This window comes from Mus caroli, unplaced genomic scaffold (genome assembly GCF_978045245.1).
Source record: "Mus caroli unplaced genomic scaffold, Mus_caroli_1 scaffold_17, whole genome shotgun sequence".
Classification (NCBI taxonomy): Eukaryota; Metazoa; Chordata; class Mammalia; order Rodentia; family Muridae; genus Mus; species Mus caroli.
In genome coordinates, this window is record NW_028227272.1 from 8181433 (window position 1) to 8194978 (window position 13546).

The window sequence follows — 13546 nt, forward strand, 5'->3', positions numbered from 1 at the left end:
GCAGGACTTTCCCTTGTCATAACAAACTAAGGGACAGGCACAATATACATGTGTTAACAAGGGAGGAAAAGCAGGGCAGAAAGTGGCTTCTGTGGCTCAGGGGTTTGAGGGCCTGTGCTCTTCTCTTCATAAGCACGTCTTTATTATATTAGTTATTTACTTATTTTTATTCTATGTACATTAGTATTTTGGCTGCATATATATATCTGTATGAGGGTGTTGGATCCCCTGGAACAGGTGTTTTGGACAGTTCAGCTGCCATGTGGGTGCTGGAAATTGAACCTGGGTCCTCTGGAAGAGCAGCCAGTGCTCTCAACCACTGAGCTCTCTCTTCAGCCCCCTATCATAATTTTCAGGGCACCTGCCTTAAAGACTTGTGCTTTATGCCACTGGAAACAAATACTGTATGTGAATATATATGGGGAATGGGGGAGACTTGTCTGGAAGAGTATAGAAGTGACTGACAGAGGTGATGAGGGTGTGGAGCCTTCCCAGGAAGTTGGAAGATGGCTTTCTTCTGTGCCTAACATTTTCCCTATGTTTTTCTTCCTGCGGCCATGGGTTTCTCAAGCCCTTATGCATTCTGATTAAACAGAAACAATTGTTTTCAAGCTGAATGGGGCCAGGAGTTCATCAGTTCTGGTTTTCTAGAGGCAGACAGAAAGCAGTTGGAAGAATTGCTGGATCCCTCCAACTGCTGGATGGGACAATAGGACAGGGTGAGACCACTCAGTTACCATGTGTGTCAAGGGATAGGTTTGACTAGGGAACCTGCCTTGTGGGGGCTCTATGCCCTCTCTTTACTAGCTGTATGACCTAGGACCAGTCCCCACCCTTGTGTCTCCTCCGTTGTGTTGTGCACATGAGTGTCTACTCTACTACCTCCTTCTCTTCCAGAAGAGATTGTCTGGAAGCTGTGTGCATTGCTGGGCACACGGAGCGAGCACAGCCTCATGTGGCACTCCTGGGCACCTCCGCACTGGCAGCTGGCCTGACACACTTTTGTTTCTCTTTCCCCCCTCCTTATTGAAGTAGAAGCTCTTGGTGGGGCTCAGGCAGGGAAGGTTGCAGGAGGAAGAAACAGCAGAAAAAGGTACAGTGGGCCTGAGAGTGATTTCAAATTATATTTTGAAGCTTAGGATAGTTTATCCTTTCTCTGGTGGATAAGGAAAGGGAGTGGGTAGGAAGACAATGATATAAAAATAGGATGTTAAGTTCAAAATGATGATACAGGTTAAGTACCCATAGAAGAACATTTTTATTTCTGTAGACATAGTTTTGTGAGTTGCTCTTTAAATATAACCAAGTATGGGCCTCAGGGGGAGTGTTTGTAAAAGCTCTTGAAAGTTTATGGGAAAGATGTTTCATAAAGCCAGATTTACCACACATATAGGAACACACACGTGCACAGACATGTGACTGTGTATGTGTGCACACTTACCTCCATCCAGAAGTGCTGTTTAAAGAGGGATCTAAGACCAGATAGCCTCAGGGTTATCCCCTCCCCTCACACCACAATTTACTTAGTAGCTATGGACTCCTTTGTGTGAGCAGGCCAGTGGCTCTGGGCTGTGGGTCTCTGGTCACCGTTAGGCCTCTGGGTGTTAAGGTGGGTTCTTGCTCTTCTAAGCCTTGTGAAATCATACTGAGTGTTCCTGTGGCCATTTAGGGTTGGGGAGTGGACATAGCTTTGTTGGCTCACCCACTTTAGGTTATGGCTTTGACATGTAGGCTTGTCTCACCCCTTCCTGCTGCCCCACCTCCTTCACTGTTGCATGCATCACGCCCTACAGACTCATGATGGCAAACTCTGTACTTTGGCCTGAATGCCTGTCAGCAGGGCAGGAAATTACAGCTTTGAACCCGGTGTTTAGTGTTCTTGGATGAGGCCTTGAGCTTGTTATTAAAGGCAATTGACTTTTCTGTCCAGCCCATTTGACACTCAGTTCCTGGAGCTGAGGGTGGGTTTTAGCAGTGGGCCACAGTGAGCCATTTACTGTTGAATTAATTCACTTCTTCACCTGACCCTTGATCTATTCAGTAGTTCTCAGTGTGTGCTGCGGTCAGGTGCTGCTCCAGGTATCCTAGGATGGCTATTATTGAACAGCTATAGCCACCAGACAATAGATGTGTGCTATGTGAGAGACCTTAGAGGAACAAGGTCTAGCTGATGATGGGAGGATGCAGACCCTTTCCAGTTCAGAAGACAAAGGCAGAAATCCACTAGGACTTGCAGGAGCCTGGCACACACACATGTGTGCTTTCCCGGCTCCTGTAGCTGCATGTATGGTGGCCCTGTCTCCTGTAGCTGCATGTATGTATGGTTGCCCTGTCTCCTGTAGCTGCATGACCTCTTTAAGTCAGCCTGGACCTTTTGCTCCTGTCCCATAAGGTAGCTGTCATGGCTCCTTTGTCTATCAGGAGGCCTTGCCACTGCTCAAGACAGTCAATCCAGATGGTCTGCAGTTTCAATTGTCTGTGGCCTTCTGTGAGACTGCAGGGCTCTGACACGTGTGTGACACTTTACCATTTCTCTGGACTCGCAATGACTCCTCTATTTGATGCTTTATGTACCAATGTTTGCATTTGACCTACTTAGGTCTCTGTACCTGGTGCCTAAAGAAGCATAGCAAGAACCCAGCAGTTTCATTTCTCCTTTCAGGATGGCAATGCCAACTTGGCCTTTGGGCAAATGAGCTTTTAGTTCGAGGACCTTGCTGCCTGGCTTTAGAACTAGGTCTCCTTGGCTGGATGCATCTGTTTCCACCTAGCTTTATCTCTGCAGTCTTAGACAACAGCCCATTCATTTTGTGAAAATTCTAGATGATTGGCTCAATTGGAGTCAGTTGTCACCAGTGTCTTCCTGGTGTGTATGGGCTGGAGGCCTGTGGCAGCAGAGTCTGGAACTGGATTGGAAATAAGCTGGGGCAGGTCTGTGATCTTTAGAGCTGCCACAGACCTGAGAGAGCAAAGGTGAACCAGTGGAGGATACCTTGAGAGGAGGCTTGAAGGGCAGCTCTGAGTTGGGGTGCAGATAGGCGTTTTAGGACTATGTGCTAAGACACAGGGGCAGGCGAGAAGGAGAGCAGTTGATAGAGTCAGAAGAAGGAAAAGATCAGCTAATCTAGAGCTCTCCCTCTCCCTCCCTAGTGTCACCACCACTGGCCCACCTCTTTTTCTCTTACCAAAGCTCCTGTCTAGTCCCTTGTCTGGATGTAGCCAGAGTCAGGGCCACATGCATAACTACAGAGAGCTCCCTTTATCTCTTATTTAAGGCAGAGGCAGAGTTGAGGTGGACAGGGTGGAGAGTGGGGGCAACACGTGCTGTCTTGTTGTGAAAGCAACTGTAGACAGTATGCAACTGGGTGAATGGGGGTGGAAGGGCAGGGCCCCCATGGAACGGCCATAGACCACTGTCCTATAGTGTCTTAGCCAAGACTCTCCCACTGAGCAAGCTGAGAGGCCGGGGCCTGAGGCTCGGGTGTCCAGAGTGGCACCTACATTCCCTGCCTGGGCTTGACAAGCTTGTTCTGCTCCCCTACGTGCCTTCCAGACCAGGAGAACGAATGGAAGGAGTGTTTGCTCAGGTATTTATAGTTTTGATTGCTTCATTTCCCATATTTAAGTACTGTTCTGCCTGGGACTTATTTCAGTTCATAGCAGAAGTGGAGCTTGAAGTCTTGTTTTTTGCTTCCAAAATGGTTCCTTGCCTTGGCAGCATTTGTAGACAAAACTATCCTTTGTGCAGTGATTGGAAATGCTTTCTATCCCAGATCAATTTCTGACGGTTGACGCTGACATTTTCCTGTGTCTGGCTGCATTTGCTGCTCACTCTTCTGCAGCCAAGCAAAGAACTGCTTTTGAGAGGTGGCCATGGCCATTCAGCTTCGAGAGGCCCTACCTGGCATGGCCAAGCTCACAGAACCTGGTGGTCAGGACCCTGCTTTGTGTTTTTCTGGAGATTTTGCCTCAGGAAAGAGGCAGGAATCCTGGTGTTAGGGACTAGTAAGTAAAGAGCTGTGCCATGTTGGAGAGAAGAGTGCACGGGAGGGAGAGCCTCTGTTCACCAGAAGCTCTTGGGATTAGGGGCTGGGAAAGTCCCATTGAAGCCACACTCCCTCACTGCTGCCTGGAAGGCACAAGGGCAGCAGAGCAGCAGGCACATTAGAGCCTGTCAGAGCTGTGGGCCATGCTCTTCCTGCCATCGCCACTGTGGAAGCCCATGGAAGGCAGGAGGGGTGCTGGGCTGGCAGCCCTTCGCTCTGAGATGGACTCCCACCCCCTCACCCCACTGAGACAGGGTTTTTCTGTGTAGCCCTGGCTGTCCTGGAACTCACTCTGTAGACCAGGGTGGCCTTGGAGTCAGAAATCCGCCTGCCTCTGCCTCTGCCTCTGCCTCCTAAGTGCTGGGATTAAAGGCGTGCGCCACCACTGCCTGGCTCTGGGATGGATCTTTAAAAAGGTTGCCACAACTATCGCGTCATGTTGTCTGTACTTGTGACTCTTGTCTATCACTTTGATGTTTGTGCAAATGGGTCCCTCCAGGAGGCTGGAAACAGCGAGTGGAGCAGGTGTGGTCATGCTGGGATGATGGAGCTGGGTTGCATTGGCTTCAGGCAGCAGCTCCATGGTGCCTGCTGCACAGCAGGATTGGGGGTCTGCACAGCCAGCTTCAGCCAGATTCCCCTGTGGTTACTGGAGGTGGCTGCCACTGGTTGAATATTCTGTGTGGTTCCTGGATACAGTTCTTTAAAACCCACCTATGGAATGTAACATTCAGCTGCAAATTGGAATGTCAGCATCCAGACTCCTCCTTTCTGGCTCCAGGGTGCCAGGATTCAGATGCTTGCTAAGTCTCTTATCAGTGGTACATCAGTGCTGGCCTGGTTGGCCCACATTGCCCATTGGATGCTGTTTGACCTTTGGGAGAATCTCTATCTGATCTGCTGCTCTACAGCAGAGCATTTTCAAGTTTCCTTTTAACATCCAAGGTTAAGGAGCACAGGAGCCTAGTATAGCCCACAACTCCTGCAGAGGGGCCCAGTATGAAGGACTGGTACTGTGTTTCCACCTTCTGTCCCTTGAATTGAAGAAGGGAAAGGGACAGTGAGAATCATCAGTAGTACCTGATAAATGTCACTGTGTTCTAGGCACCTCTTTGCATATTACCTCAGTTAATCCTTACAGTATTTCTGTGAGATTGTGACTGGGTTTGGCTGGTTCTTGTTGAGAGAGGGTTTTATGTAGCCAAGTTTGGCCTTGAACTCTTGATCCTGCTGTTTCTACTTCCTAACACTGGGGTTACTGGTATGTGCCACCATGTCTTATGAAACAGAGACTGTTAAGATCCCACTTTATCCTTAAGGTTCTCAAAGAAGGTCACTAAACCCTGTGACCTTAGAAGGTCAGGTGGAGCTGGGATTTGAGGGGAGTACCTGACTACAGAGACTAACTCCTGTAAGTGCTGAAGCTGAGTGGCTGCCCCGTGCTTGAGACCAGCCATCCTGTGGGGAGTGAAGCACAATTCTAGCCTGTAGTCTGCAAATACATATACCTGCCACGGTTGCCTGGGACATGTGGCTGAGTGGGCCCAGAGCCTATTGTTAGCAATGTGCTGTAGGTTTTCTTCTAGTTCTGGAATGGAAGCTACTAGAATCTGTATCTGAACTTCTTCTTGCCTTCACATCTGCCCACCAGGATGATTTCAACCATCATAGGTGGTAGAGATGCGAGGTACTGGGTATTCTGGAGGGACTGTTAGCATCAGTTTCCTGCTCTGTGGTATTGATTGCCCACAACAGGAGGCTGAGACTAGAAACAAGGCTTGCTGGGCAGAAACTTTGTAGCTTCATAGAAAGTGCTGGTATTGTCGTTGGATTTCTGTGTGTATGTATTATTTATTCATTTATAGTTAGCATATAATGTAATAAGTGTTATTGTGCCGTTTGCATAATTATATATCATCATCCCCTCTACGTCCCCAGCTTCCTTTGCTGCTCTCATTCCTCGGTTGAAGCAGCCCCTCTGCTGCATGCCTTCATCGCCTTCTCACCCTGCTCACACACACACACACACACACACACACACACACACACACACACACAGATTCCACATAGGAGAGAAAATGTGACATTCATCACTCGGAGTTTTGCTGATGGTTTTGGAAGTATGGATGTTAGATTAGACTGTTCTCCCTGACCACTCATCTTTCTGGAATCAAACCAAACACCATAGTTAAACATGCATTGAGGAGGTATCCTTGGAACTGAGTTGTGCAGATGGCATGTATTCTATTTTCAACATTCTGTGTGCACATAGGGAAGACCAAGGTCTCGTAGTTTGGCTTTTATTGCTGTGAAGAGACATCATGATTATAGCAACTCTTATAAAGGAAAACACTTAATGGCTTATAGTTTCAGAGGTTTAGTCCATTATCATCATGGTGGGAAGCATGACAGTATCCAGGCAGGCATAGTGCTAGAGAAGTTGAGTGTTCTACATCTTAACCTGAAGGCAGCATGAGGAAACTGTCACACTGGGCATAGCTTGAGCTTATATATGAGACCTCAAAACCTACCTACGGGCTGACATAGTTCCTCTAATAAGGCCATACCTATTGTAATAAGGCCACACCTCCCAATAGTGCCATTCCCCATGAGCCACACATTTAAACACAAGAGTCCATGGGGGCCATTCCTAGTCAGAGCACCACACAAGGTGACTCACAGTCTCATGCCAGTAGCAGCTGTAGGGCAAGGGCAGTCAGGGAGGCTTCTCAAAAGAAGCACACACATCCTTACCAGGGCCTAGGCAGATGAGTTCAGGTTATTGTAGAATGTAAGTTGGAGACCCTGACCAGTAAATCTGGATAACATCTGTGTATCGTAACTTCCATTTTCAAGGAAGGTCTGACCATAGGTTGTGTCCGGTAGTGCAGTCAGGATCATCTGGAGACCCCCCAGGAGGCCTCTGAGCCACACAAGCTGTGGCTGTGGCTGAGCTGGGGAGGGAGGTTGGGCACAGATGCTCGCACATGCTCGGGATTGTGCTCCTGTTGATGAGCTTTCCCTCTGGGAGAAGCAATGCAGCATGGAGGGACAAAGGGCTTGTCAGTATGACAGCACCTCACCTAACTCCTCCAGGCCACTCTGTGCTGTGTACACTGGTGCTGGAAGTGAGTGCCCCCATCATTTACTGCACTCTGGTCCTTCCTCATGTACCACACAAGCAGTTCATGAGTGTCAGCCAGCTCTGTTGCTGCAGAGAAGAGAGGAGTAGTCAGGGCTGCTGGCAGACAGTGCAGGATCTTGAGTTAGCAGACTTTGTGCCTTCCAGCCCCGGATGGCGGCTGTGAGCATCCCTTCACTTTGCTCACGTGTGGTTCAGGCTCAGCCAAGTTTTCCAGTGGGAAAGAAAGCCTAGAGGAAAATTTAGAATCCTCAAAGGTCCTGGGGTGGAGGAGTAGCCAAAGCCTGTGTCCACAGTACCCCCAGCGCTAACCTGGCTTGCCTGAAGACTGAGCCCAGAATGCTTTATTCTGCTTCTGTTGATAGAACAGTGAGTCTGATTCTGTTTTCCTTCATTGCCACAGTGGCATTGGGAGAAATTACTTGCTTTGTTTTTCCTCTATAGATTTATTAATTAGGATAACATTCTAAGTGCTAGCAACAGTTTGAGTTTCTTCTGTGCTTCCTGCTGCAGCCTGTGAGAGACACTGCCTGCAAGACACCCCTGTCTCACTCTTGTCTGCTGAGAAGGGTGCTGCTTGCTCCCTGCTGTATGAAGGAAGGCCACACAGAGGCAGGATTCTGGAGTGAGGCTGGGACCACTGACTTGGCTTCACATGGGCTTGTGATAGTCATTGTTCCTCCCATTAAGAGCCTTCCTCGGAAGGCCTCTTCTTCCTCAGATCAGGTGGGAGCCTGGCTCTTTGCTTGGGAAGCTCTGTGAACCTAGTATGCTCTTGGTCGATGATGAGGGAATGGACATATGAGCCCTGCCCATTGTGTCTCCAGGTAGGGTGTGACCGGTGTTCAGTGGCTCATCCCTGCCAGTTTTCTGCCCTAGGCCTTATCCTAAGTCTCCTCTGTTTTTCAGGGATGCTTGACTAGGCCACAGATTAGCACCTTCCTCTTGTTCCTCACCTTCTCACTGTTATCTCTAATTCTTATTAATAACTCTTATGGAAAGGCATTTTCTAGCTACCTTTTGTATTGTGAGACATTTTTAAATTGAGGGCATTTGGTAGAATCATCAATGCCTCCTGTTGTAAACCACAAAGCTGGCTACTGAGCCCTTGAGCACCCCTGTTGTGACCTCATGTAATTGGTTCTGGACATGGTGTATATTCTTGGACGTAGTCACAGACTATTCTTAGATGTGGGCCCTGTGCTTTCTAGCTGCACTATAAGGGGAAATCAAGGAAACAGATGAAACAATACTGACTTCTCCAGCTCTTAAGATGCAGCTAGAATCTGGCCATGCCTTCAGTGTGAGCACAGTACCAGTGGAGAAGCTTGATGGAGGTGGGGCATTTGGGGCATATTGTCATTCCCTAGCCTCGAATGCTTTTTTGTGTGCAAAGTGTCAGTAGAGTGGCTTTCTCAAATATTTGTGCAGTGTACACTCTGTATTGAATGTTATCCTATGTCAGCTGTATGCTAACCTCAGGAGGCAGTGTAGAGAGCCAGATGTTTACTAATGATGGACTGTCTTTATGCAAGCATGGAGTTCAGTACTGCCTGATCTGCTGTCTGGGCTGATGAACAGCTGTATGAGGCAATAAATCACTGTTCACAACAGATGTTGCCCAGAAACAGAGACTTGGGAAAGCACTCAGAAATTACAAGCTGAGTGTGTTCTCAAGGAATTCACCCTTCCTCCCAACATAGAATTGGTTCACATCTCACATTGTCCTTCTGTTTGTGTGGTGGATGAAGGTGACAGTTGAGCCCATTGAGTCTCTGAGGCTGTAAAAGAATTCTCTCTAGGGAACAGGGAATTTACCTAGACATGCCATATATAATGGCATGTACTGCAGACAAGCTTCAGGGGACAGCTTGGCTGGGATCATTTGCTCATAAATGTTGCCTTTGCTTTCCTTTTCAGATGAACTGCGCCAAGCCATTGTGGCCATGATGAACAGAAAGGATGAATTGGAAGAAGAGAATGGGTACTGTGATATCACAGCTGTCACTTATTTCTGTTCCCAGGAGAGTATGAATGGAGACAGTGTTGCCTTGCTGCCATAGCTGTGACTGACAACTTCTTACCTTACTATTGCTTTAAATTCCTGTGTGTGTGTGTGTGTGTGTGTGCACACGCACGCATGTGTGCATGTCTGTATGTGTAGGCCAGAAGAGGGGACTGGATGCCATGAAGCAAGATTTACAGGTAGTGTTGAGTTGCCTGACATGGATGCTGGGATCGTACCAGATTTCTTACTTTTGTTGAATGAGCATTTCAGTAGACTTGCTATGACTTGCATATAAGCAAGGGGGATAGACAACCAGAAACACTAGTGTTACCTTCTGAAAAGAAGGATGTGGAGGAGGAGCCTCCAGTGACAGCCCTCACTGATATCACACACACACACACACACACACACACACACACACACTTCAGTGGCTTTTCATATATTCTCAGTTATATGCAGCCATTACCATGGTCAGTCTTAGAGTAGCTTTATCATCTCAAGAACATATGCCACACCACTTCTGTCCATCTCCTTGCCCATAAAACATCCTTGAAGTGACCTTTAACTAAGGATTTATATTCTGTGTTCCAGTTCCACTCAAATTAGGGTTACTAGGGGCGACATGACATTTTGATTTTTTTAATTTGGCCAAAACCCAGCGATCCACTCCAAGAGGCAGAGTGTTTCTTAATTTTTTTCTTTGTTCCCTATTGAAATTCACACTAGATACTACCAGTTGCCACCATGTGAATGTCTGAAGTTGATCATTCTCCCCTCCAGAGTCTGTGCTGAGGCTGGGGTGGTTAGTGGCAGGCTTGCCCGAGGTTATTCACAAAAACCTGTGGGCACCAGTAGGCTGCCTGACTCAGGGAGGTGTGCAGAGGGGTCACCTGTGTGTTCAAGCTACCTCCTGTCCTTTCCTGGTGACAGCAGCAGCTCCAGCTCTCACTGAGATCTTATTTCAGGTCTAGTTGACAAGCCACTTGTTGTTCTTCATGGAGACATACGAAGGCAAAGAAGCATAATTTCTAAAGCAGAAGAGGCTCTTATTAAGAGAGGTGTAGACAGTGCCATTTCCACCTCACACAAACTCCCACCCAAGACTTCTTTCCACTGCCAGGCTCATTTCCTGCGAGGTTCATTCTTCCAGCTGGAGCAATTCTCTCGGAAGAAGCCATGGAGTCATCTTCCCTTGGGAAGAATGACAGCTACTGTATGTTGATTTCTTCTTCCCAGATAGAATCCCCCATGGTATTTCTGTCAGGGGGTGGCATGCTTCAGGAGCAGACTCTTCTCCTAGCTCTTGGAGAGCTCGGTGGCAGCGGGGCACTGTGGGGCTTGGTGTATCTGATACATCCTGATATTCACAGCAGACACCCTCTGCACGTGGCCTGTAAACATACCACAGTTGGGTTTCTAGAAATAGCCATTTAGGTGCAGTGAAGCAGAGGCATACCTGATTTACCTTAGGGTGGTAACTTGTGATCCTTCCTATTACTGTTACCCCTGGTCACTTTCTGGGGTAGAAATGTATATGCAAATAGGCATGCTATAAAAGCTAAAAAGTATACGGATCTAAGGTAATGCTGTGCTAAAATGTACCCCATAGGATGCCATGCATGCTAGCTTAGCCTGTGCTGTGCTAGTATGTACTCCATACACACTCCATGCACACTGGCTTTCATGGTGGTGGCAGTGGACCGTGGGTCCTGGCGCACTCTATGCTACACCTTTGACTGGAGTGTCCTTAAGAGCACCTCCTTGGCATTTGCTACCTCCTGTTTCCCTTGATCTCAACTATCCCAGGAAAAGGGACTCAGTGTCTGTACTGGCTATTTTTGTGTCAACTTGACACAGCTGGAGTTATCACAGAGAAAGGAGCTTCAGTTGAGGAAATGCCTCCATGAGATCCAACTGTAAGGCATTTTCTCAATTAGTGATCAAGGGGGAAAGGCCCCTTGTGGGTGGACCATCCCTGGGCTGGTAGTCTTGGGTTCTATAAGGGAGTAGGCTGAGCAAGCCAGGGGAGGCAAGCCAGTGAAGAACATCCCTCCATGGCCTCTACATCAGCTCCTGCTTCCTGACCTGCTTGAGTTCCAGTCCTGACTTCCTTTGGTGATGAACAGCAGTATGGAAGTGTAAGGCGAATAAACCCTTTCCTCCCCAACTTGCTTCTTGGTCATGATGTTTGTGCAGGAATAGAAACCCTGACTAAGACAAATTGGTACCAGCAGAGTGGGGTATTCCTGTGACAACCTGACCATGTTTTGGGGAGGACTGTGGAAGGACTTTGGAACTTTGGGCTTGAAGATCCATTCGTTGTTAAGAGCTCTGTCAGATGTTGTGTAGGAGCTTGGAAGATAATGTTGAGAACAGTGCAGAAGATGGAGGTCTGGTTTGTGAAATTTCAGAGGGAAAATTAAAGATTCTTTTCAGGGCCATTTCTGTTTTGATTGTGAAGATTTTGTAGTTCTGGTTAGCTGGGGCTGAAGAATCAGCTGTGATTAACAAGATACCAGAACTACTAAAGCAAAAACTTTGCATTACTGGGACTATTGATGCTGGTTAGCTGGAGCTAAGAAATTAGCGGTGATTAAGAAGAGACCAGCATCGTTGAGGTGACATCTTCTGGGAAGTGTTTTCTGAAAGCACAAGGAGGCTGTGTTCCAGAGATAGGCAAGGTTGTACTCCTTCTGCAGTGGGACTTGGTAATGTGTAAGGGTCACCCAGGTGGTACTGGTTTTGAAGGCATGAAGGGGTCATGCAGAGCAGCTGAGGCTCGGCACTGTGAGAGGCCATGGAAGGCCATTGGTGAAGGTGCAGCCTCAGTTGTAATTGAAGGCCCAGGACTGAAGGGGTCATGCAGTGTTTTGGAGATGCCAGTACCATGAGATGACCACCAAGAGCAGCAGCAGCAGTGGAGTACAGGCATCTGGAGCCCAGAGGATGACGTGTGTGCTACAAAGGGCATGGCTGGAGAAGTGACCCAAGCCCTTGGAGGAGCCCAGAAGATCGTGAGTTGGATCCCAGACGTTGGACGGTTGGAGACTGATTTTTGCTTTGATTGTGACTGTGTCCTGATATTTTCCCTCTTGAAGGAAGAAACTGTTTTAGTGGAGCCCACAGTTAAGAGACTTTTAATTGTAAAAAGACTTTGGATTTTAAAAGAGATGGATATTTTAAAGAGATTGAAATTTTAAGAATATGTAAAGACTGTGGGACTTTTAAAGTTATTTAGATCTTGGGGATGAATAAGAATGTAAGGGTTGAGGCTTACTAGTGATGTGTTTGTGTGTCAAGTTGACAAGGGGTCAATTGTACTGGCTATTTTTGTGTCAACTTGACACAGCTGGAGTTATCACAGAGAAAGGAGCTTCAGTTGAGGAAATGCCTCCATGAGATCCAACTGTAAGGCATTTTCTCAATTAGTGATCAAGGGGGAAAGGCCCCTTGTGGGTGGACCATCCCTGGGCTGGTAGTCTTGGGTTCTATAAGGGAGTAGGCTGAGCAAGCCAGGGGAGGCAAGCCAGTGAAGAACATCCCTCCATGGCCTCTACATCAGCTCCTGCTTCCTGACCTGCTTGAGTTCCAGTCCTGACTTCCTTTGGTGATGAACAGCAGTATGGAAGTGTAAGGCGAATAAACCCTTTCCTCCCCAACTTGCTTCTTGGTCATGATGTTTGTGCAGGAATAGAAACCCTGACTAAGACAGTGTCTTACCACAGGTACCTGCCCAGGGCTCAGGCTCTTGGCTTTTGTTTGCTGTCTGCTAATATCAGCTTAGCTAAGGTATAAGTGCATTGAGTTGGTGTAGAGCCTGTGGGCAGTGATGAGCCTTGATCTGGGTGGGATGGATGCACAGCCTCTGAACGGTGGGGCCCTCTTTTGCAGATCACTGCGGAATCTCCTTGACGGTGAGATGGAGCACTCAGCAGCACTCCGGCAAGAGGTGGATGCCCTGAGGAGGAAGGTGACAGAACAGCAGGAGCGCCATGCCACAAAGGTCCAGGCGCTGGCCAGGTAGACGGGACCAGGTGGGGAGGCAAGAATGTGAGCCAATCCCACACACCTTCTTTCCCATTTGTCTCTGAAGAAAGGCCTTGCTGTGCATGGCACCCAGGTGGGCCTCACACTTGGCATCCTCCTGCCTTGGTCAGCATGTGCCACAACAGCTCACTCATACTTCTAGAAAACCAGGAAGGGAGTACCAGAGGAAGCTACAGTTGTGCATTTTCACCTGATGCACTTGTTAGACTGAGGGACACACATGCATGTGTATGAGTCAGGAGGTTAACTGCTGGGGGTTTTCCTTTTCCTGCCACTCAGTTTGCTCCCTGCTGTCTTAACCAT

The 13546-nt window shown here is 48.0% G+C and overlaps 1 protein-coding gene across 3 annotated transcripts in view; it reads left to right on the plus strand.

The window, feature by feature from the left end:
• Positions 1–13546, plus strand: part of Snx29 (sorting nexin 29) — a 431651-nt gene that overhangs the window by 107551 nt on the left and 310554 nt on the right. For all 3 annotated transcript variants that reach the window (XM_021185334.3, XM_029470597.2, XM_029470598.2), the window contains 2 exons: positions 9109–9172; positions 13088–13216. In XM_021185334.3, coding sequence (XP_021040993.1) covers positions 9109–9172; positions 13088–13216 — 193 coding nt within the window. The remainder of the gene's footprint in view (positions 1–9108; positions 9173–13087; positions 13217–13546) is intronic.